Source organism: Papilio machaon, chromosome 10 (genome assembly GCF_912999745.1).
Source record: "Papilio machaon chromosome 10, ilPapMach1.1, whole genome shotgun sequence".
Lineage (NCBI taxonomy): Eukaryota > Metazoa > Arthropoda > Insecta > Lepidoptera > Papilionidae > Papilio > Papilio machaon.
Window position 1 is genome coordinate 919,560 of NC_059995.1, and position 21,307 is coordinate 940,866.

Sequence of the window (21,307 nt, forward strand, 5' to 3'; positions counted from 1 at the left end):
GCTTTTAAAATATTACGATTTGTAAATATAAAAATGTTTAATTCAGCAATAAAAATGTAAAACACTACGTTTTTCAAATAAATAAGCACATAGAGAACAATTCCCTAGGACAATTCCGCCCGGACCGTCTGTCGAGCTACATTATTGAACATATAACTTACTGACTACAACTAAAAAGAACTACAAGCTACATTTCGCTTTACATTTTGTATTCGTTTCTAAATAAAACACGTTAACAAACGCGGATGTCGTTACGTCTGTTAGTAATCTAATAAATCAACAAATAGTTATTTCAGACACTCATAAAAATAATCAATAAGTTTAATTTAAATTATTAATTAGGGACTAGACAGAAACTTATAGCTCGCATTTTAATCGCATCGACTGAAGAAGCAGAAATAATTTTTTACTTTTACTTCTTTTCTAATCACAAGCAATCCTTGGTTTCTTGGAAGCTTAACTCTAAGGTTTTTTCTCTCTACTTTCCGTTACCTAAAATACGCTACAATTGTTTGATGAGTTTAAATATGCATAAAGTCATAAAAATTGTTGAATACAATAATAGTGTATTTACTATTTTAACATAATAGTTTTATTTTAATTCTTTGCTCCTTTCAAATTATTTATCTACGCAAAATACTCTATAACAACAGTGACAATGGGACTGACATCCAACCAGCGACAATAATTCATTGTCAATGGCATGTCAATAAATTGTCAAAGTCAAATGCAATTTTCCCGCATTATTTAGAAAATAAAAATAAGAAAAGTTTAAAATAAATTAAAAAATATAAAAAAGATAGTTATTTTATTTAAATTTTATGATAATATCTATTAAATCACATAAGTTTTTATTAAATCAAATGAATGTATAAATTGAATTGAAGAAATCCCAGTACTTCAATAATATCTAACTTAGAAAATGTCTAAAGCCGGGAATCTAACTAATGCCGTTCGCGCCGTAAATAAGAGACCATTTAGAGTTTCCATAGAAGGTAATATTGGATCTGGAAAATCGACGTGTATCAAATATTTTGATAAGTATCGTAACGTTGAAAAGCATGGGGTAAGTTCGCCACTCTCACGAAAAAATCCTTCTGAAAATATATTTTAGCTGTTTTCATATTGAATGAAATTAGTGTAATACTTTTATAGTTTTAATTTACATCCTAAATTTTCTAGGAACCAATTCAAGAATGGCGCAATGTAAGTCGACATAACTTACTAGGCTTAATGTATAGTGATATGAACAAATGGAGTTTTGCATTCCAACATTATGTACACCTAAGTAGACTGCAGATACAGGCCAGTCAACCTTCACACCCTGGCATCACTGTAAAGATGTTTGAAAGGTATTCCATATTCCAACTTTGTCTTAATAGTGACCATTTGTTAATATAAATCAAAGGTTTCTAATCATTTTTCTTGTAGAGCCCATACAAAATTATGCTGGTTTTCTGCTATCTGCTACATTTTTTCTTCAACTAATGAAGCCTCATCTATATTTCCTTTCGACTTTGAGGTCCTGATATAGATTTTTTTTTTTTTTTTTTTTATTTATTAAATTAAGTTTATACTTAGTAAGTAGTAAGATTATACTTCCCTTTTTTGTTTCACTTGATTTTCATCAGTAAGGAGTTAATTTTAATATACTTTTTTCAGATCAGTACAAAACAGTAGGCACTGCTTTGTAGAGAATGCAAAGAAGCAGAATTTCCTTCAGGAGCCCGAATATCAAGTGCTACTCAAATGGTTTGATTACACCGAAAAGTCGTTGGACATCAGTTTAGATCTTATAGGTATTCTATATATATATAAAAGAAAGTCGTGTTAGTTACACTATTTATAGCTCAAGAACGGCTGAATCGATTTGACTGAAAATTGGTGGGCAGGTAGCTTAGAACTAGGAGACGGACATAGGAACTTTTTATCTTGTGTGCATTTTTTTTATTCCGCGCGGACGGAGTTGCGTGTAAAAGCTAGTGTTATATGATTTATAATTGACGATCCCTCCTCTGACAAAAATATCTGCAAGAAGTCATAATTATCTTTATTTTTCTTAAAGGGAAAGAGATGGCCATAATTTAATTTTGTAAAGATGTTTTGACACTGAAATTTTACAGTAAGAAAAAGTACTATAATTTTGCAATAAATTTTCAGTATATCTCAGGACTACACCCCAAATTGTGTGGGATAGAATGATGAAGCGCGGCAGATCTGAAGAGTCGGAAGTGCCTTTAGAATATTTACAGCAGGTAAATTTATCTTTGATTATTTTTAATACAAGAAAATTTAAAACCGATTTTTTTTTTGTATAACTACTACGGAAACATATTGCTATCTATGTTATTACTAAGAGAATGTGCGGAAAGAATTTTAAATGAGTTATATACTATAATCAATTTCTCCAAGGTTCACGACTCATATGAAAAGTGGATAAACTCACCAGACATTGGCTGCGAAGTATTAACTATTGACGCTGATCGAGATTTAGATTGTGTCAAGGAAGATTTAGAGAGATATGCATATAAAATCCTCGGAGGCAATCATACCAACTGAGGGTATTGTGAAAATAGTTAATTTCTCATTTTCTTGCTTAATTATTCAAATATTTGACTAAGTTAATTGCAGTATTAAGTAGAAAAATCAAAATATTTAAATTCTTTTTCAATATTAAATTAATTAAAATAGTATTAATATAACTCCAACAGATTAAAAGAACTGTATTTTGACATAAAATTACCTCACTATTAGGTTTAGTTTTTTAGTTTTAGACTACTTATTTTTAAATGCTTCAAACCAATTTATAACTACTAGAATAATTATGACTCTCCCAAGTAAAGTTGGCGACATCAGATGACCGGCCGTAAAAATTTAAGACAAACCTTTAAGGTTATAAAACCTTGTGTACTGACCCCATGTAAGTGGGAAAAGGCCAGAGATGATGAATTATAAATGTATACGTACACATTGACCGAGGCTATGGCCAAAACTAGGCCAGAACAGCAGAAAAAGATCTTTTTTATTATGTAAGCTTTATGTAAATTGTCTACCTCTGAATCAATTTAAAATGAAGGCATAAACTAATATTATCGATGAAACAACCAGTTTTATGACTAATTTAATTGAATAAAACCAATATTAAATGAGATGATTTTTATTTTATTTATAACAAATAAAAATAATTTATTCTATACAATCTAGTATTAGGACCTATCTTGAAACAAATATCAATTGAAGGAAATTTATTATTTTGTAAAAGACCATTTCTTTCATGTTTAAACACATAGACTACTATAATGATTAAAAAACGATAAGTAGGACAAACTAAAACAACATTTCTGATTACAATATATACAAAGAATATAACCAAATTAAAAAAAATTACATATCACTACGAAATTATACCAAAAAAGTATAATTTGTTTCAATATAGGTACTAAGACATTATACTAGCAGAATGAAGAATCAACGGTAGAGATGGTCAGCTCTGATATTTGTCGCTATCTCACTCTCCCACTTGTCACCGTTCAACAGTAACTTTTCCTTATTGTAGAGAAGTTCTTCATGAGTTTCCGTCGAATACTCGAAGTTGGGACCTTCTACGATGGCATCAACAGGGCATGCTTCCTACAAAATTAAATTTAACAAGACAACACAATTACAGCTCCTTCCTCCTATTGATCTAACAAAATATGCCACATAAAATAAAAATAAAATACCTGACAGAAACCACAGTAGATGCATTTGGTCATATCAATATCGTAACGAGTTGTTCGTCGTGAGCCATCCTTTCGTTCCTCAGCTTCTATGGTGATAGCCTGAAATATAATTTACTGCAATAATTTTTGTAATTTTCAATAACAAAGTACAGAATGTTTTATGTTAAATAATTTTGTCTTATTAGTGACAATCCAGTCAGTAATATGACTCTTATTTATACACATATTGGTTAGAGCAGGGACACCAAACTATTTTGGACAAGTGTCCCCCTTTTCCAAAATGAACCGTAACCACAGACCCCCATGGCCAAATTATCTACTTTTAAGATCAATTATTACTATTATTATTATTTTTCATTCTGACTTAAGTTAATAGAACAAGACAGAGTGAGGATTAGCAATGCTTTAAGTTCAATATCGAGTTAATATCGACCCCCTGGGGTTGAAATCCACACCCAGGGGTCGAAATCAACCCTTTGGGAAAGGCTCTAACACAGGGGGTTAGAGCCTTGGCTCCCGAACTAGGTTGTCCTATGTTTTAGAAGCCAATAATGTTTAAAATATCTTTTGTTTTAAAAAAAAGACAGAAGTGAAAATATATACGCTAAATACTCAGTAATTTTAGTGTTACTATAACACTAAAAGGTAAGTACATTTTAATACAAGAAATAATTGTGTCATGGAATATGTTAAAATGCATCATCATTAAATATAACCTTATGACAACCACACATAAGTTTAAAAAACAAATGTTTAAACATACTTGGGCTGGACATATTGCCTCACAGAGTTTGCAAGCGATGCACCTTTCCTCACCAGATGGATACCGACGAAGAGCATGTTCACCTCGGAATCTCGGTGATAAAGGCCCCTTCTCAAATGGATAGTTAATAGTCGCAGGCTCCTACAATTATCAAACATAATAATGTTAATCTTATGTTATTCCTTATTTATTGTGTTTAGTTATTACTTCATAATGAAGATATATAAAAACTATTTTGTTAATCTTATTTCATAATGGCCACATTAGCTGAAAGATATTTTGTTTCTTTTTATTTCATTAATTCTATAATTTAAAATGAATCATTGTAAGAAAACAAGAGAATTCTGTGTAAAAATAATCAGTCTCAAAACCAACACATAGGCATAACAAATACTGGGATTGTTCATTAATCTTGATGTTTTTTGCCAACTGACCCCCCCCCCGCCCCGGTTATATGTGGTGAAGTTATAGATTATACCTCCCCCTGCACCTATAAATTATTTGTATTATTAAAGCAATATTGAATTTATCAACCAGAAAATAAATACATGTGATTTATTTATTCATTAGTAAGTGCATATAATGGACAACTTTGCGATGGAATTTTTAATAATCAGGTTAATATGATAAAAATGTTTTACCTTGAATATATGAGCTAGAGTAACAGCCATACCTCTAGCCAATTCTGTCCAAAATACAGTTTGAGCGGCCCTGTCAGACATTTCCTTTATCGACATGTCTGCCTCGTGAGGATTAACATACATGTACCCTGACATGCTTGGCGGATAAACCTTTTGTTCTTTGCTCTCCTTATTAGATGAACTATATTGGGCACAGCGTAGTAACATGCTATTTGCGCCAGTTGCGCGAACTGTAACATATTTTTAAAGTTATCAAAACAATGAAGAAGTTAATGAAATAGATACACTACATCCATAGTACGTTGCGCAAAATTATGATTTATTTTATACAATAACAACATCAAAGACGCAATTAGGTTATAAACAAAAGTTGCGTAACCTCAGAAGTATTTTTTAAAAATATACATTAATTAGAAATAATATACAACGTTTTAGTACTATACAAATAAATTTACCTCGCGCTGAAACCGAAAATAATTTAGCTAGAGACATTTTCTTTTGATATTCTATTTAATATAACTCAGGACTTTCACTGAAGTCGCTGAAATGTCAGAATTTTGACTCCGTCAAATGTCAAGTAAAGTATCAACGGCAGATGTTTTATTGATTTCAAAAACACGTTCCTAATCAAGGTGTTTTTTCAGCATTTTGGATGAATTATAACTCAAATTAGTAAATAAAACAATATTTATAAATAGTGCAAGTATCCTTCAAATGTCTTCATTACAAAATAATAATGATTTGCTACTGGAATATTCCATTAAGCATAAATGAAGAGTTACTTGGCGTGATTTCCAGTGAATTCCTGGATTCGTTGTTATAATCTCTGTTACCTTACCGCTTCTTACGTCAAAACATAACAGTGACGTGACGTTTACAAATTCTTGTTGGTGTGTCGTAAACTGCGAAAAATTCGCCACGCAGAATGGGAGACACGCCAGCTTCAGAATTGGAGTCCAATAAAGAAAGCCCTAAGGTCGAGAACAACACTGAGCTGGTAAACATCTTGATTAACCTCGGTAATTTTTTTTATAAAGAGTTATTTACTTGTATGTTTGTTATCAGGACCGGCGTCCCTTCGGTGGGTTGGAGTTTCAAGTATCAGAAGTAGTAGGAAGACTAGAAGCCTTAGTGAATGCTCAAGATGCACCGGAAGAGGAGAAAAAGCCGGAACCGCGTAAGATGAGCTCTGGTTTCTTCGAACCTGAAGAAAGTTCTATGGATGAGATTCTAAAGGTTTTAGAGGATTTGGTGATAAAAACTGACCCTAATTCTGAATGTATGGATCCTCCATTGTTACCTACGGATGCGGTGACGCGCGCGGCCATTCTTTCACACAGTATATCTGCATTATTTGCAAGATTAGAGAGATCTCATGCTATGAGACTAGGAGCTCATATTGCCAGTGAAACCACACGTTGGATGGCACATATGTTCAGGTAAGAATGTTTTATAAGTTCATCTATACAATAACTATCAACTAATTTTTAAAAGCTTCAAAGATCGTATCTGGCTGGCTATAATGGCTATTAATTCTGATAAGAGTGGTTTCTGTGAATTGAAATTTATTGTTTAACCTTTTGAAAATTTAACAAAATATTTCGTAACGTATTAATTTTTAGATAAAGAAATAATAATTAAAACAACAACATAAGTTATTATTGTCACTGTAGTATATTATGAGTGTAAAACAAAAGCTTTACTGTCTTTTGTTATCAGTTTTACCTTGAGTATGAATTACATGAACTATGTATTGGATAAGATTGTGCATCAATTAACTCTCATGTTAACACAACTAAAAGGTATTATGAATTGAATCACCTTGAAAATATATATATCTTTAAAATTAATAATATCTTACTAATGTTATAAATGTGAAAATTTGGATGAATGTAAGTAAGTCACCACATAACTCCACAGAAAAGAAAATTGGAACATTTTTTTATATTGTAAGGGCAAGTGGTGACCTGAATAGCCTAAATAACAAAGCGACTACAGCCCATAGACATTCCCAAATGCAGATGTGTTGCCTACCAGAAAGAGGACATATCCTCTTTCTACGAATCCCCTCCTCCGTAAAATCCACTTCTTCATGGACTAAAATTAGGACATAGTATATATATATATATATATATATATATATATATAATAGATTTTGGACTAGTAAGGTTCAATTACATTTGGATAAAGTTGCGGTGGACAGCTATAAATATTAGAACCATGTCTTATTGTCAGAGCTTTAATAAGAAACAAAGTTTGTATGTGAAAATGTTTGCAATCAAAAATTGTGTATTTTTCCGCATAATGCAATTTTACACCATGACCAATAATTAATTGGTTGCAGTGTTGAAATTACCTCATTAAATCTATTAAATTGATTATAGTGAGATAAAGCATTTATTACTAATCGCTTTTTTACTTCACATTTTTAGTTTTTAAATACATAAAAATTGTGTTTTTGATTAATAAACAAAAAACAATAAGCCTGACAGACAATATTATATTTAATGGACAGGCTATAAGCCATGGTATTTTGTGCCTATTTGATTTTCGACATTTTATCGCTGATGGTTGTGGTAGTGGTGGTGAGGATTCAAACTAATAATAGGGATAGAATTTCATTTTAAAACATTGCCATATACATCCATAGAGATCAGTAAATTCATATGAAGATTAATAATAAAAAATGGCAACTCACTTATCACAATTGTTCAGCCGTTCAGTCAACAACTCACAAAGATATAGTACGCTCATGAATAATGTAATTTATAATTTGTTTAGTAATTTATCAATGCAAATATATAGTGGTAATATTCAGATTGGCAGATTACAATGCATTCTATCATCAAGACAACATGGAAGGCCTGGTGAGAGTCACGAGGATGTTGCTTCACCACAGATATCCAAGATATTTAGAAGATGGAGGTAAGTGGAGCTTAAATCAAAGATAGATGATGTACTGGAGTGTGTGATCAGAAATATAGGATACTAGCTGTCGCCTGCGACTCCGTCCGCGCGCAGTTAAAAACAACTTAATAGGGGTATGAAAAATAGATGTTGGCCGATTCTCATAGATACCGGATAAGAACAAAAAATTTCATCAAAATCGGTCAAGCCGTTTCGGAGGAGTATGGCAACGAAAACTGTGACACGAGAATTTTATATATTAGATGTTATTTTCATAATAATTTAGGAACATCATATTCCGAATATAAAATAATGGAACTGACTCAGGGGTTCGAATCCCGTCATGTATCAATGTGTTTTTCGAGTTTCGATTTACATATGTACATTTATCCAACGTACTTACGGTGAAAGAATACATCGTGATGCTGCACATATCTGAAAAGAAATTCAAAGATATGTGTGAAGACAACCAGCACTGGGCAAGGGTGGTTGACTATAGCCTAGTCACTCCTAACTTAGGGTAGGCTCCGAGCCCCTCATTTGGGACGTATACTTATCTGATGATGATGATAAGATGATCTAATTATAATATAAATCTTCTCTTTATTTAAATGTTAACTGTGTAATTCAACATTTAAGTTTATACCTTTCAACTTTCACAGCATTGGCATTCAGCAATCGCTTGCCTTCAATATACAGCTGTGTGGCAAGTCCTTTAGTTATAGTTCAACACTTGTGCAGACAGCTCAGTCTGCCTCTCGCCTGTGTACGTCCTGTACCTGTTCATCCCTCAGGTAATTACTCGGCATTATCAATTGAAATAAAACATATAAAGCTGGTAAATTGTGATCTGTTATTTTTTTTAGAATATGCGATTTTTTATACTTCTTTTTTAATGAAAAAAAAATTTTACTTGCAGAATTTTAATTCAAGTTTTTGACAAACTAGTGTGTTTCGTTAAAGTTGCAAGTGGAGTGGATTTCCAAATTATCACTAAATGTTATCCAGGTCGAGGTATGGATATTGAAGCGTTAGAACGTCTTTGTGAGGAAGACATAGCGGCGAACAGGACTCCGCTGTTAGTGCTAGGTGAGGCTGGCGGGGCTCCACTGGGCTGTGGGACTCCACTGCACCCGTTGAGCGCGCTCTGCCGAGCTCATAATATACATTTACATGTACGAGGACATGCATTAGCTTTACCGGCCGCTACTGCCACTGAGGAGGTAATTATATTACAAGTTTGTTTTATTTTTTAGGTGATTTAGTGCAAACACAAATGTCAAGTGTATGAATAACATTAATGATTCATTTATTGTCTTATTAATTATTTTAAAAAATATATAAGAATAAAATATATAAAAAAAATAACTACACCACCAGCTGTGAACTCTTATGACTTAAGTAACTAGTGGTCATGGCTACAGAAAAAGAAACTTCCTCGCGATCCGCGCGGTTTCTAAAATAACCATTAATTCAACTAAACAGTTGAATTCAAAGTTTTTCACTATTTGCCCATTTTGAATTGTCCTGGAACTGATAAAAGATCTCAACCAGGACTAAAACTGATGATTACATACTCCAGATCACACCTAAATTTAGCCATAACTTGTTAATATAGGGATATGAATAAATGTAACCCTCTTCTATACAAACGGTTGATTTGATCCGAATTTAGAGTAATTAAAATCTTAAAGTAGTTGTATTAAAGATTGATTTTCTCTGCACGTATTTGTTATTTTACAATGTATATTTTTTATTTTATATTTATTTTGCTATAGAGTTACAGTGTCCCGGATTCAGTGGCGCTGACGCCAGGACCGTGGTTTGGAATTCCAGGATTACCGACAGTTGTATCCTTTTTTATATAACTAACAGAAATAAAAAAAAACGTAATAAATAGCCTTTGTGTTCTTTCAGACTATGTTCTACATCTGTGCTACATTACATCAAGATCATTACATTACATAAGATCCATCCATCTAAACATTTGCATTTATAATATTAGTAAGGTTTCTATACAATAGTAATAAATTATTGATTAAAGAAAGTGCATATTTAAACAATTTGGTGGACATGAAAATCTCCGGCTTGAAGGACCATAATGTTTAAATGGTCCTAAATTAGCATTTATAGACTTTATACGTGTTTTATTATATTTCCTTAGCGATTACGCAGACATTTTATAAGATCCCAGAAGCGGTCACTGTTAATGAGCATTCAAAATCTGTTAGCACAGTAAGTGATGATTTTTGCTCTATTTATTCTAAAAGTGGACATTAAAACTACGTTATGTTTCCTATTGTTCAACTTTGCAAAACTTATGTAATTTTTCACACTTATATAAAGAGAAAATAGTAATACAACAGTTTTTATTTAAATAATTTCTGACTACCCTACAGAACTTTAATGTAGTCTTAGTATATTAGCACCTGAATATGCCTAAATAGCAAAGCGACTGTTATCCAATGACAAACGCAATTACAAATGCATTGTTTACCTTTAATCGACAGAGGATGGGATGTACAGAAAGAGGATATATCCCTTTCCTCATGCGTTCCTAATCTCCCAAATCCACTTCTCCTACCCATTTTTCCTTATGTGAAAAGGTTGGGTAGGGAAAGTTGACTAAAATTATGCCACCGGCATGTATGTACTCTCATCAGATTGTATACGTAGTGACTTCTGACTTTGGACTGTTTTCTGTGTGTTCGTGGTATTTCACCGGGCGAGGCCCATTCGTGGAATATTTTTTTTTGTTGGTCGCACAAATGGGTAACTGGTGAAATACCACAACCACGCAGAAGACAGGCGTCAAATGGAAGCAATTCCGCGTAAAGTCTGATGAGTGTGGTGCCGGAGGACTAATTTTAGTCCACGTGCACTTCCCATCATTTCTTTATAAGAGGAAGGGACGCATGTGAAGAGGATATATCCTCTTTCTGTGCATCCCTTCCTTTGCCGATTTAAGGTAGACAACGCATCTGCAATTGCGAATGCCTATGAGCAGTAGTCCCTTCGCTATTAAGGCGTATTCAGGTGACTAACCGCTTGCTCGTTTGCCATCTTGTTGCTGGTGTCTACCACAAACATACAAAAATGTAGACTCCAGTAACATTAGCCAAGTTATCAATCGAATGATTTGAGGTAGTGAAATAATGGGGGTGTAATAGCAATGTGTGGGTAGTCTGTGGGTAGGGAGGGTGCGCTGGCGGCGCTGGCGGGGCTGTGCGGGGGAGCGCGGCTGCCGGCACTGCCGCTGTGGGCTGCGGCGCGCGCTGGGGGAGCTCGTCGCCTGGCTCGGAGGCTGCACGCCGCCTTCCGCTCAGCTCAGGCTGTCCGCGCTATCGTCGCCGGCGCCGGACTCAGGATACTGGTAAACTACGCCTCTATTATCTTGTCTCTTTATTTTAACCATATTTGTATTTTAATTTATGTTTTGATAAAGGAATTGATACTATGTTTATAAGCAGTGTTGCCAGTCTCTCTCAAACATGAACGAAACCATAAATGTTAGAAATTGATTGATTAATGCAAATATCAAGTTCTACATTTACTTTTAATATTTATGGAATTAAAATGTTTGTATATGTTCTTTGAATAGATATATCAAATGTTTTTTTTTTTTCATTTCAGAGTGAAAGACCTGGCGGTGATGAACCACCGAATGTCGGCATTGTTGTAAGTTAATTTGTATTTTACTTTCATAAAAAAAACACCGATACTTACTTTCATTGTATTATTAGCAACATTCATTGTATTAACAGTTTTCATATTGAAGAGTGTCGATGGTCAGTTAGGTACTTGCAATCTGCAGGTCTTCGGTTCGAATCTCACCATGTACCGATTTCTTTTTCGATTTTCTATTTACATAATATGTACATTTATCCGACATTCTTACGGTGAAGGAAAACATCGTGATGCAACCTGCACATATCTGAGATGAAATTCAATGATATATGTGAAGTCAATAAATCCGCATTTGGCTGTAGTGAGCTGATGATGATAACATCATATCGCAGTGATTTTCGTATTGTTATTGTAATTTTTTTCACAGATAATAAGATGAGTTATACGAATGTAACAATAGTGTATTCCCAAAGTGGTCGTTAAAGCATTGCTAATTCTCACTGTCTCCATCTATTGACCTAAGTCAAAATGAAAAATAATAATAATAATTGATCTTAAAATTAGGTAATTTGGTCATGTGGGGGTTTGAGGTAACAGTTCATTTTGGAAAAGGGGGTCACTTGTACAAAATAGTTTAGGGGTCCCTGATAAACTTACTATTATTGCCTATATGTTGTATTCAGGATGCGATAAGTCAGGCGTCCGCGTGCGTGGCGTTCCAGTTCGCACCGGGCGTGGAGTCGGGCAAAGTGGGCGTGGAGTCGGGCAAAGTGGGCGTGGAGTCGGGCGAGGTGGGCGGGACAGAGAAGCCCCCGCCCTACTACGACAAACTCAACTCCTGGCTCGGACAGGTGCTGCAGCGGGAAGCTGACATGGTAATACACTGCTAATAATGTTTTCAGACCTAAATTACACAAATTTTCTATCTAATATTTATACTAACATCTTATACTTTTTAAATGTCTTGACGGTCTAAACCAGTGTTTCCCAAAGTGTGCGATAACGTCCCTTTGGGGACGTTTGAAACCTAGGAGGGGGCGATAAGAGGCCCAGAAAATGGGGACATTGAAATTAATTAAACTAATGAAATTGTGGTTTTTAAGTTAGGGCTGAAAAAAATTAGGGGGCTCTGAAATATAATTGATTTGCAAAAGGGGCGATGAAAGAAATAAGTTTGACAATCACTGGTCTAAAGCTACTGCCCACTATCCCTAACATTGTGACTCACGCGCAGTTAAAAGCCTTTAAGACGATGGCAAACATTAATTCGTGTACAGATAACTATCGAGGTGTGTGAGAGTGAATGTTACGGTATCGTACTCCGCTACTGCCCGCTGGAGGGACACTTGGTGGAGGAGACGCAGCTGGAGACGTGGGCAGGTGTGCTGGACGCGCAGCTGCAGGTGTTGCACGCGACAGTCGCGCTGCGGGAACCATTCCAGCAGCGCGTGCAGCAGCATCCCTGTCTGCGTCTCGTGCACGTGCCCGGCTGGGCCGGTGAGTCTCATCTTAGGAATAGACTTAGCTTAACTTCACTTTAGGTAGTAATTGTTAATCTGTGGGGGGTTTGTTTGAGTTGATGTTAAGCCGCGGATATATGCGATATATGCGAGCGAGGGGTCGATGAGCCTATGTAAGTGATCATGAGTTTGTGTTAGGGGGTCGATGAGCCTATGTAAGTGATCATGAGTTTGTGTTAGGGGGTTGATGAGCCTATGTAAATGACCAATAAGTTTGTTAGGGGGTCGATGAGCTTACTTATGGGGTCCTTAAATATATTAATGTGATCTTTGAGCCTATGGATAGGGTCGGTAGACCTAGGTAGGATGTAGATGAACCTATGTAGGCAATGGTATATATGTTGTACGTAGGTCTAGGCGGGGTGAGGTACGTAGGCGCGGGTCGTGAGGGCGCGAGTGCGGAGGAGCTGAATGCACTAAACCGTCAGCTGGTGGACACGCTCAGACTCACCGATGGCGCCTTCTCCTGCGGCGATGGTGACGATGGCATGGACTGCATCAGGTCTGTACACCAGATAACCTTCAAATCACAGTTTTATATTAAATACTAGCTGTTTGCCTGCGACTTTGTCTGGACTTATAAAGAGTGAGTTAGTAGACTCCAATACCACGACTACACAGAAAAGAGACGTGAAGTGGAAGTGATTTTAGTCCTCTTTCCCTTCCCACCTTTTTCTTATAAGGAAAGGATGGGAAGGGGAAGTGAATTTGTTGGAGTAGGCGATGTTTAGTCTTTCGTTAATTAGAGGTAGAGAACTCATCTGTAATTGCGAATGTTTGTGGGTAATAATCATTTCGCTATTTCGGCCAATTCAAGTGGTCCTTCGCTTGTTTGCCACCTTATGATTTAAAAATAAAAGACTAATCCAAACTGTAATCTGTTCTAAAGTAATGTCATCCACAAATTCAATCTTTCACATTTAAATATTTAAATTAATGGGATTTTGTTAAATTAAGTTATTTAATGTTGTTTAACTTATTATTATATTTAATTTAATTTTCAATTTATTGTCGTATTATTTCAATAACGTAAAGTTTGAGAAAAAAAACTCCTTTTCTGTTTTGATTAACTACTTATTTTTTTCTCTCATAGTGTTAATATCGTGGTAATGAAAAATGTGTTCTAACATCAACATGTTAAGGTTGATTTTATTTGATGTAGATTCGGTATGGTGACTGCTGACACGGATGTGGACGAGCTGCTGGAGCTGGTGGTGGCGGCTGGTACAGATGTGGAGGACAACTCTCGCGCTCTCACAGACATGACTGAAGTACTCAAAAAGGGTTATTATAACAATTTAATATCACTTATTATATCAAATATAGTGTTATCTTTGTAAGAATCTAAGAGATAGTCATATTTTTCTAGCTTATTTTTAAATGTTTTTGTTCTGACTAATTGTCGCATGCGACTTCGTCTGCGCATAATTAAAAAAAACTTAGTAGTATATGTGTTCTTCCAGACTATGTACAATAAATAAATAAATTTCATCAAGATCTGTTCAGATGTTTTGAAGATACCTTCAAATAAACATTTATCCATACATCCATACATATAAACTTTCGCATTTATAATATTAAGTAAGACTAGTAAGAAGTAAAACTATTAATCACTTATTTTTAATAATTCCGCTTGTCTAAAGTATTTATACATAAATACTACTAAATATTCCTCCAATTATTTGTTATTTGTAATTTTTATAAAACATTGTGTGCATTTTTAAACAAAAAAAAAATCAAATTGCAAAAAAAGCTTAGAAACTTTAAGTTTAACGGGCGATTTATATATAAATCAAATTAATATTTAAGTTAAACCATGCATCCATTCTCATTTATATTAGTTAGCAGGCTTAAAAATAAGTTTCAAGCTTGTAACTGTAAAAATGAATACTTCCATACAAATTACAACCCACACTTTCAACCCCTAAAACCCTTTTTTCGCGTTAAAAAGTAGCCTATGTCCTTCCTCAGGGTCTAGACTATCTGTGTACCAAATATCATTTAAATCGGTTCAGTAGATGATAGTAAGCGATAAATAAATAAATAAAATAAAATAAGCCTTTATTGCTGTTTAACAAGATACTATACTTAATCTCTAAAATATTAAACATAGAACTTAATCCTTATAATAAATTATGTCTGTATCGGCAACGGTTTGATTTTCTGTAACAGCTTGTCTTTCGACAAAGGCCTCCTCTAAGTATTTCCACTCTTTTCTGTCTTTTGCGACTCGGATCCAGCACGGTCCCGCTAACTTTTTAAAATCATCCTCCCAACGCTTAAATTGTCTACCTCTGCTTCTGTGACCATCTCTCGGGTACCATTCTGTAATTAATTTGGTCCATTTCTCGTTCTTCTCTCTTATCATATGTCCCGTCCATCTCCATTTTAGTCTTCTGTACGTAGAAGTTGCGTTCTTGAACTTAGTTCGTTGTTTTATTTCCACTTGTCTTATTCTATCTCTTCTCCGTACTTCTGCAACACTCCTTTCTATACCATTTTGGCACACTTCCAGCTTTTTATGTTGTTGTTCTGTTAATTAACAGTAAGCGCTACTTCCATACAATTTTTCACCCCCACTTTCTACCCCTTACAACCCTTTTTTCGCGTTAAAATGTAGCCTATGTCCTTCCTCAGGCTTTAAACTATCTGTGTACCAAATTTCATTTAAATCGGTTCAGTAGTTTTGGAGTTAAAGCGACACACAGATTTACATTCGCATCTATATATATAAAAGAAAGTCGTGTTAGTTACACTATTTATAACTCAAGATTGGTCGAACTGATTTAGCTGAAAATAGATGGGGAGGTAGCTTAGAACTAGGAAACGGACATAGGAACATTTTTATCTTGGGTGCATTTTTTTTATTCCGCGCGGACGAAGTCGCGGGTAAAAGCTAGTTTATAATATTAGTAATGATGTTTGTTATACGAGGGCCACACTGAAAGTTTTTAGAACTGGCTACTTTTTAAGAATAAATTAAAAAAATAAGATTAAATTTTGAAAATAGAACTCTTTGCTAATATTATTGAGTACTAATTTAATTCGTTTGTCATTTGTTTTACGAATTGGCGGCAAATTGAAAGTTGTTGGTGTCAGGCCAGTATGAATTTAACGCGAGAAAATTTTCGTACCATGATTTTGTATGACTTTCGGTGTCATTTAAGTCAACAAGAATGTTATGACAGACTTCGATTGGCCTTTCACGCTGAAGACCCTTCTCGGGCCACTGTTTATAACTGGTTTAATGAGTTTAAATGTGGTCGCACCAATCTCAACGATGCTCTGCGTCAAGGACAGCCTTCTGCGGCGACGACTGAAGTTAACATCAGTGTTGTGCGATGTATGAAAGAGACTGATCCAAGAGTAACCTATCAACAGATTCGGACAAGCTTAGGCATCGATATGACTCAAGTGCAAAAAATCTTCCACAAACATTTAGCCATTAGGAAGCTTTGTGCCCGGTCGATACCCCATTATTTGACCGAGGCCCAAAAACTCCGTCGTGTTGATTGGTGCCATGAAATGATACAAATATTTAACGGAGGTGATTCAAAAGCTGTGTTCGACATGCTTACGGGTGACGAAAGCTGGATTTATTGCTATGATCCGGAAACCAAGAGACAATCTGCTCAGGGGGTGTTTCCTTCCAAGGAGTTGCCAACTAAATCGAAGAAAGGTCGAAGTGTAGGAAAAAAGATGGTGGCCTCATTCTTCGGAAGGACCGGTCATTATACGACAATTGTTTTAGAAGATTAAAAGTTACTTACTGCAGAGTTGTATACTAACAAATGTTTGCCACTTGTCTTGGAAAAAGATCGAGAAAAACGACCTTGAAGTAGGATCCTCCTTCATCACGACAACGCCTCTTCGCACACCGCCGGACGAACGATCGACTATTTGGCGTCGTCAGAGGTGGAATTGCTGGGTCACCCACCATTTAGCCCTGACCTCGCACCTTGCTACATTTATTTATACCCGAAAATAAAAGAAAAACTTCGAGGAAAAAATTTTATGGACGCCAAACAACCAGTGGCTGCGTTCCAGAAGGCCATCGAAGAGAGCCCTAAGGACGATTGGGCAAAGTGGTCTTCTAGGTGGTTCTATCGAATGCAGCGATGTATTAATGTTAATAGTAATATTCTCAAAATATATAATGTAAATAACAACTTGCTAGCTTGCTCAGTTTTTGATTTTCTAAGAACTTTCAGTGTGACCCTCGTATAGGTATAGAGGAGGCTCAGGCGGAGCTGGAGCGTGATGCATGGCAGGAGGGTCTACTGCGACGTGTGCCTGTAGTGGGGCGGGTGGTGAGCTGGTGGGCACCCCCCGCACCCCCCACCGGCCGCCGTCTGCTGCTCACACACGGCACACTGCAGCCCACCACCGATATATACAGGTATACATCTCTCTCTCACACATGCAGCTGTCATATGATAGAAAGAGACCAACATACTTGTACAGCTCCGCCAACATACGTCATAACCTCGATTAACATGTAAACGTCGCTCTCTGTCTGCTATTATATGTGTGAAAGAGACCGAGATTGTACTAATTAAGTCGTAATAGGTTAATAGATATCTGTCTCGCTCGCACTTACAGCTGTTTTAACGCAATAGAAAGAGATAGATTGTATTTTAAATGCTCTCGTCGTTGATTCTGTTCAGAATTTTTAACTCGTATATGAGAAAGAATATCTGTATTTTTAACTATTTTCTTTGTTTTAATTTCAAATTAATTTAATTAACAGATATGTTTTAAAGAAAGATAAAGGTGAAGAGGAACCTGCGCGGGCTCATTCTCCGGCCAGACAACATGAGCCCTCTATTAAAGAGGGTCGTTCTGCTGATTAGCTCAGAATACACTGGTCAATGCTATAAGTATTATAATGTTTTACCGTGCGTCTCCACTGTCGCAAAATCTATATTGTCTCAAAGGATGGGAAGGGAATATATAGGAAAGGGAAATATCCTTTTTGTGTATTTCTTTTTTGCAGCTGTCAATTTGATAATTGACTTTTTTTTACCATTTTTTGGTATAAAAACATCAATATATATGTTTTACGACAGTTGAAATTCACGGTTATTGTAAATTATTTTAAATTAATTTTGAGAACCATAGATCATTCGTGAAACCAAAGTGTTCTCTATGGATTAATTGTATGTCTGTGGTTCATTTAAGTGATAATGTATACAAAAATTTAATTAGCTTAATGTAACATTTATTTAACTTATAACTGAGAAATAATAACTTAATGTCACAACAATAACGATGTAAAGCAATAAAATTTAAAGCTGGAAAAAAAATATTGTAACAACACGCCAATAGATGTCGCCAGTTGCAAGCCTACGTCATCCTGCTAAGCCGCTACGCCATCCTCCCACCGCCAATGACACCTGCCATGCCTGGAGGGAGAAGCGTAGCCAGCCTATATATTATAAGCCAATGCGCAGCTCATTTAGACAGATTATGTTTACTGTAAAATTAATTAAGGCGAATTACTGCCCGATTACACGCATGAAGTTACCTTTAGCGTTTTATTTCTCAATTACTGTTTTATAAGTCAGAAGTGGTACGAAAAAAAAAAATGAAAAGATTCGTGACAAGACCTGCATCTGAGGATGAAGCATCTGATTCAGAAGACGCCATTACACCGCCAGCACGAAAAATCCTGAAACAGCTGTTGGTACAAGAAGTCGAAAAGGCAATTTTAAGTGGTCTACAAAGTGGAGAACCTAACCTCAGTCGCCTGAAGGAACATCGTGCTGCATCTCTGATCCCGGAATTTGATCCGGACAACGAGGATTGCACTGTTACTGCTTGGTTGAAGAAAATTGAGCAATTGGGTGATATTTATGGATGGGACGACAAAACCAAGTCGTTTTATCTTCAAGACAAACTAAGAGGTCAAGCGAGGAAGTGGTACAATCGTCTGGAAGAATACGATTTCACATGGGAACAGTGGAAGCAAATGCTACTTCGTGCATTCCCAAAACATCGAGATTACGCCAATGCAATTGAAGAAATGATCACGAGGAAGAAACTACCCTCAGAAAGCATGACCAAATATTACCAAGAAAAAATAGCAATGTGCTTCCGCTGTAAATTATCCGATGCCGCTACAGTGTCCTGTATTATTCGAGGCTTGCCTCATGCGCTGCAGTCCAACGCCAGAGCCTTTCAATGCGAGAGACCCGATGACTTATATGAAGGGTTCCTTTCTGCGTTTGACGATTATCGTGTACCCGTAAATGAAGTTAAAATTACGAACAAAGATGGCAGCTACCGACAAGTAGGAAAAAAACCAGTAGACCTCGATACTGACCCCTGTCCACGCTGCAAAAAAACCGGACACCTGGTACGTAACTGTCCGCTACCTGATCAACGAAGTTGTTTTAAATGCGGAGCCCAAGGCCATATTGCACCGCGATGTCCGACAATCCTGAAGAGTGTTCCTGAATTCACAAACGCCAAGGAAGTAAAATTGCTACGAGAGTTTGACAACATCTACAAAAAACCTGCGAAGATCAACGGTGCATTTGTGAAGACTTACATTGATACAGGAAGCCAGGTCAATGTTATTTCATCAAAAGTTTCAGAACTGCTGCAGCTAAACGTTATTCCCGTGAAAACGGAACTAAAAGGATTTGCAGGAGGACTTATCACTAGCCATGGTAAAGCAAAATTCGACCTAGAAATTGACCAAATAAGCATACCGTGCGACGCATACTTGGTTGATATAGATATGAATGGTATTTGCCTATTGATTGGACAGCCGATAATCAACAGTGAAGGGACGTCTTTAATAGTAAAGAATGGAAGAGCAACTCTGGAGAGGAACGATGATTTTATATCAAACATGCAAGCCATAGAAGAGGTGCATCGCTTTAAAGTCGTCACGGCCACGTCAGAGTGCTTACCTCCGGGAACGTCAATAATAAAAGTTAAGATCATCGGAAATTCCGCGAGCAATGACGTGGTCACTTCACCTCGCCACTACGACCTTCAAGGGATCTCCTACAGCTTGCCAGCTACGCTTATGAAGGGTGTCGACGGATACCTGAAAGTCGTCAACACGGGCTCCAAGGATGTGGAATGGGAAGAGGGAACAATCTTATCGCGAGCCGAAAGCTGCCAGGTGTTGCCGACCGATGACCAGGTCAGTAATCAAGCCAAAAGCTATCAGTTTCTTAATGCTAATGCTAGCCAATATTCTTGTTTTACCATTGCCAATAATCTTTCTATAGGTGGGGTAGATGTAGATAAAATTAACATCGGTAATTTAAGTAATTCTGAACGAGATAGCCTCATTAATTTATTATTACAACATAGTAATTGTTTTGCATCTAGTACACGCGAATTAGGGTGCACAGATTTAATTGAAATGCGTATAAATTTGTCTAATAGTGAGCCTGTTCATCGTCGGCCATATAGGTTAGCATATAGTGAACAAGAAATAGTAAGATCAAAAATAAATGATTTATTAGAAGCCGGTATAATTAAAGAGTCTGATTCTGAATATGCGTCGCCTATATTATTGGTAAAAAAGAAGGATGGAGGGAGCCGTTTATGTGTAGACTACCGCGCTTTGAATGCTATAACTATTCGCGACAGATACCCTTTGCCGAACATAGACGATCAAATTTCCAAGCTAGCCGGCAAAAAGTACTTTACATCTCTCGATATGGCGCAAGGCTATCATCAGCTACGCATACATCCAAATGATACGTATAAAACTGCATTTGTTACACCACAAGGGCATTATGAATATACTCGGGTTCCCTTTGGTTTAGCAAATGGGCCATCAGTCTTCATGCGTCTTATTAACAAAATAATTAATGATATAGGTAACTCTAACGCCCATCAGGCGAGCGAAGTTTTGGCATTTCTTGATGATTTGTTGTTACCATCGTACGATGTACAATCAGGTTTAATTCTCTTAGAAAAGGTCCTTAAAAAATTACAGTCGGAAAATTTAAAATTAAATATGAAGAAATGTTCGTTCCTGCAAAATAAGATAACCTATTTAGGGTACGAAATAACTCCCGATACCATACAACCAGGCGAGTTGAAACTAACTGCCGTATCCCGTTTTCCCGTTCCGCGTAACGTACACGAAGTGCGTCA

The 21,307-nt window shown here is 36.0% G+C and overlaps 3 protein-coding genes across 3 annotated transcripts; 2 read left to right on the forward strand and 1 right to left on the reverse strand.

Moving 5' to 3' along the window:
- The first annotated feature begins 872 nt into the window (after positions 1-872).
- On the forward strand, positions 873-3,111 carry LOC106707992 (deoxynucleoside kinase). The gene is made up of 5 exons (XM_045679849.1): positions 873-1,066; positions 1,183-1,352; positions 1,663-1,799; positions 2,161-2,255; positions 2,413-3,111. Exons 1-5 carry the CDS (start codon positions 923-925, stop codon positions 2,557-2,559), a joined length of 693 nt encoding a protein of 230 aa, XP_045535805.1. The 5' UTR covers positions 873-922; the 3' UTR covers positions 2,560-3,111.
- Positions 3,112-3,422: 311 nt separating this feature from the next.
- LOC106707991 (NADH-ubiquinone oxidoreductase subunit 8) lies at positions 3,423-5,702 on the reverse strand. Its single transcript, XM_045679744.1, has 5 exons — positions 5,582-5,702; positions 5,127-5,356; positions 4,486-4,626; positions 3,723-3,821; positions 3,423-3,630 (listed from the first exon to the last, which is right to left on the reverse strand). Exons 1-5 carry the CDS (start codon positions 5,616-5,618, stop codon positions 3,469-3,471), a joined length of 669 nt encoding a protein of 222 aa, XP_045535700.1. The 5' UTR covers positions 5,619-5,702; the 3' UTR covers positions 3,423-3,468.
- Positions 5,703-5,984: 282 nt separating this feature from the next.
- LOC106707990 (pyridoxal-dependent decarboxylase domain-containing protein 1) lies at positions 5,985-18,173 on the forward strand. Its single transcript, XM_045679562.1, has 16 exons — positions 5,985-6,123; positions 6,192-6,565; positions 7,945-8,051; positions 8,696-8,827; positions 9,042-9,256; positions 9,812-9,883; positions 10,209-10,268; positions 11,218-11,406; positions 11,667-11,711; positions 12,344-12,394; positions 12,452-12,535; positions 12,938-13,157; positions 13,532-13,682; positions 14,343-14,464; positions 17,408-17,579; positions 17,931-18,173. Exons 1-16 carry the CDS (start codon positions 6,052-6,054, stop codon positions 18,031-18,033), a joined length of 2,169 nt encoding a protein of 722 aa, XP_045535518.1. The 5' UTR covers positions 5,985-6,051; the 3' UTR covers positions 18,034-18,173.
- The last annotated feature ends 3,134 nt before the right edge of the window (positions 18,174-21,307 follow it).

Coding starts and splice junctions, on each gene's coding strand:
- LOC106707992 (XM_045679849.1), top strand. CDS start 923: ATGTCTAAAGCCGGGAATCTAACTAATGCCGTTCGCGCCGTAAATAAG. Junction 1,067..1,182: donor GTAACGTTGAAAAGCATGGG/GTAAGTTCGCCA, acceptor TAAATTTTCTAG/GAACCAATTCAAGAATGGCG. Junction 1,353..1,662: donor ACTGTAAAGATGTTTGAAAG/GTATTCCATATT, acceptor TACTTTTTTCAG/ATCAGTACAAAACAGTAGGC.
- LOC106707991 (XM_045679744.1), bottom strand. CDS start 5,618: ATGTCTCTAGCTAAATTATTTTCGGTTTCAGCGCGAG. Junction 5,357..5,581: donor ATTTTCGGTTTCAGCGCGAG/GTAAATTTATTT, acceptor AATATGTTACAG/TTCGCGCAACTGGCGCAAAT. Junction 4,627..5,126: donor CTCTAGCTCATATATTCAAG/GTAAAACATTTT, acceptor TGATAATTGTAG/GAGCCTGCGACTATTAACTA.
- LOC106707990 (XM_045679562.1), top strand. CDS start 6,052: ATGGGAGACACGCCAGCTTCAGAATTGGAGTCCAATAAAGAAAGCCCT. Junction 10,269..11,217: donor ATTCAAAATCTGTTAGCACA/GTAAGTGATGAT, acceptor ATGTGTGGGTAG/TCTGTGGGTAGGGAGGGTGC. Junction 13,683..14,342: donor GATGGCATGGACTGCATCAG/GTCTGTACACCA, acceptor TATTTGATGTAG/ATTCGGTATGGTGACTGCTG.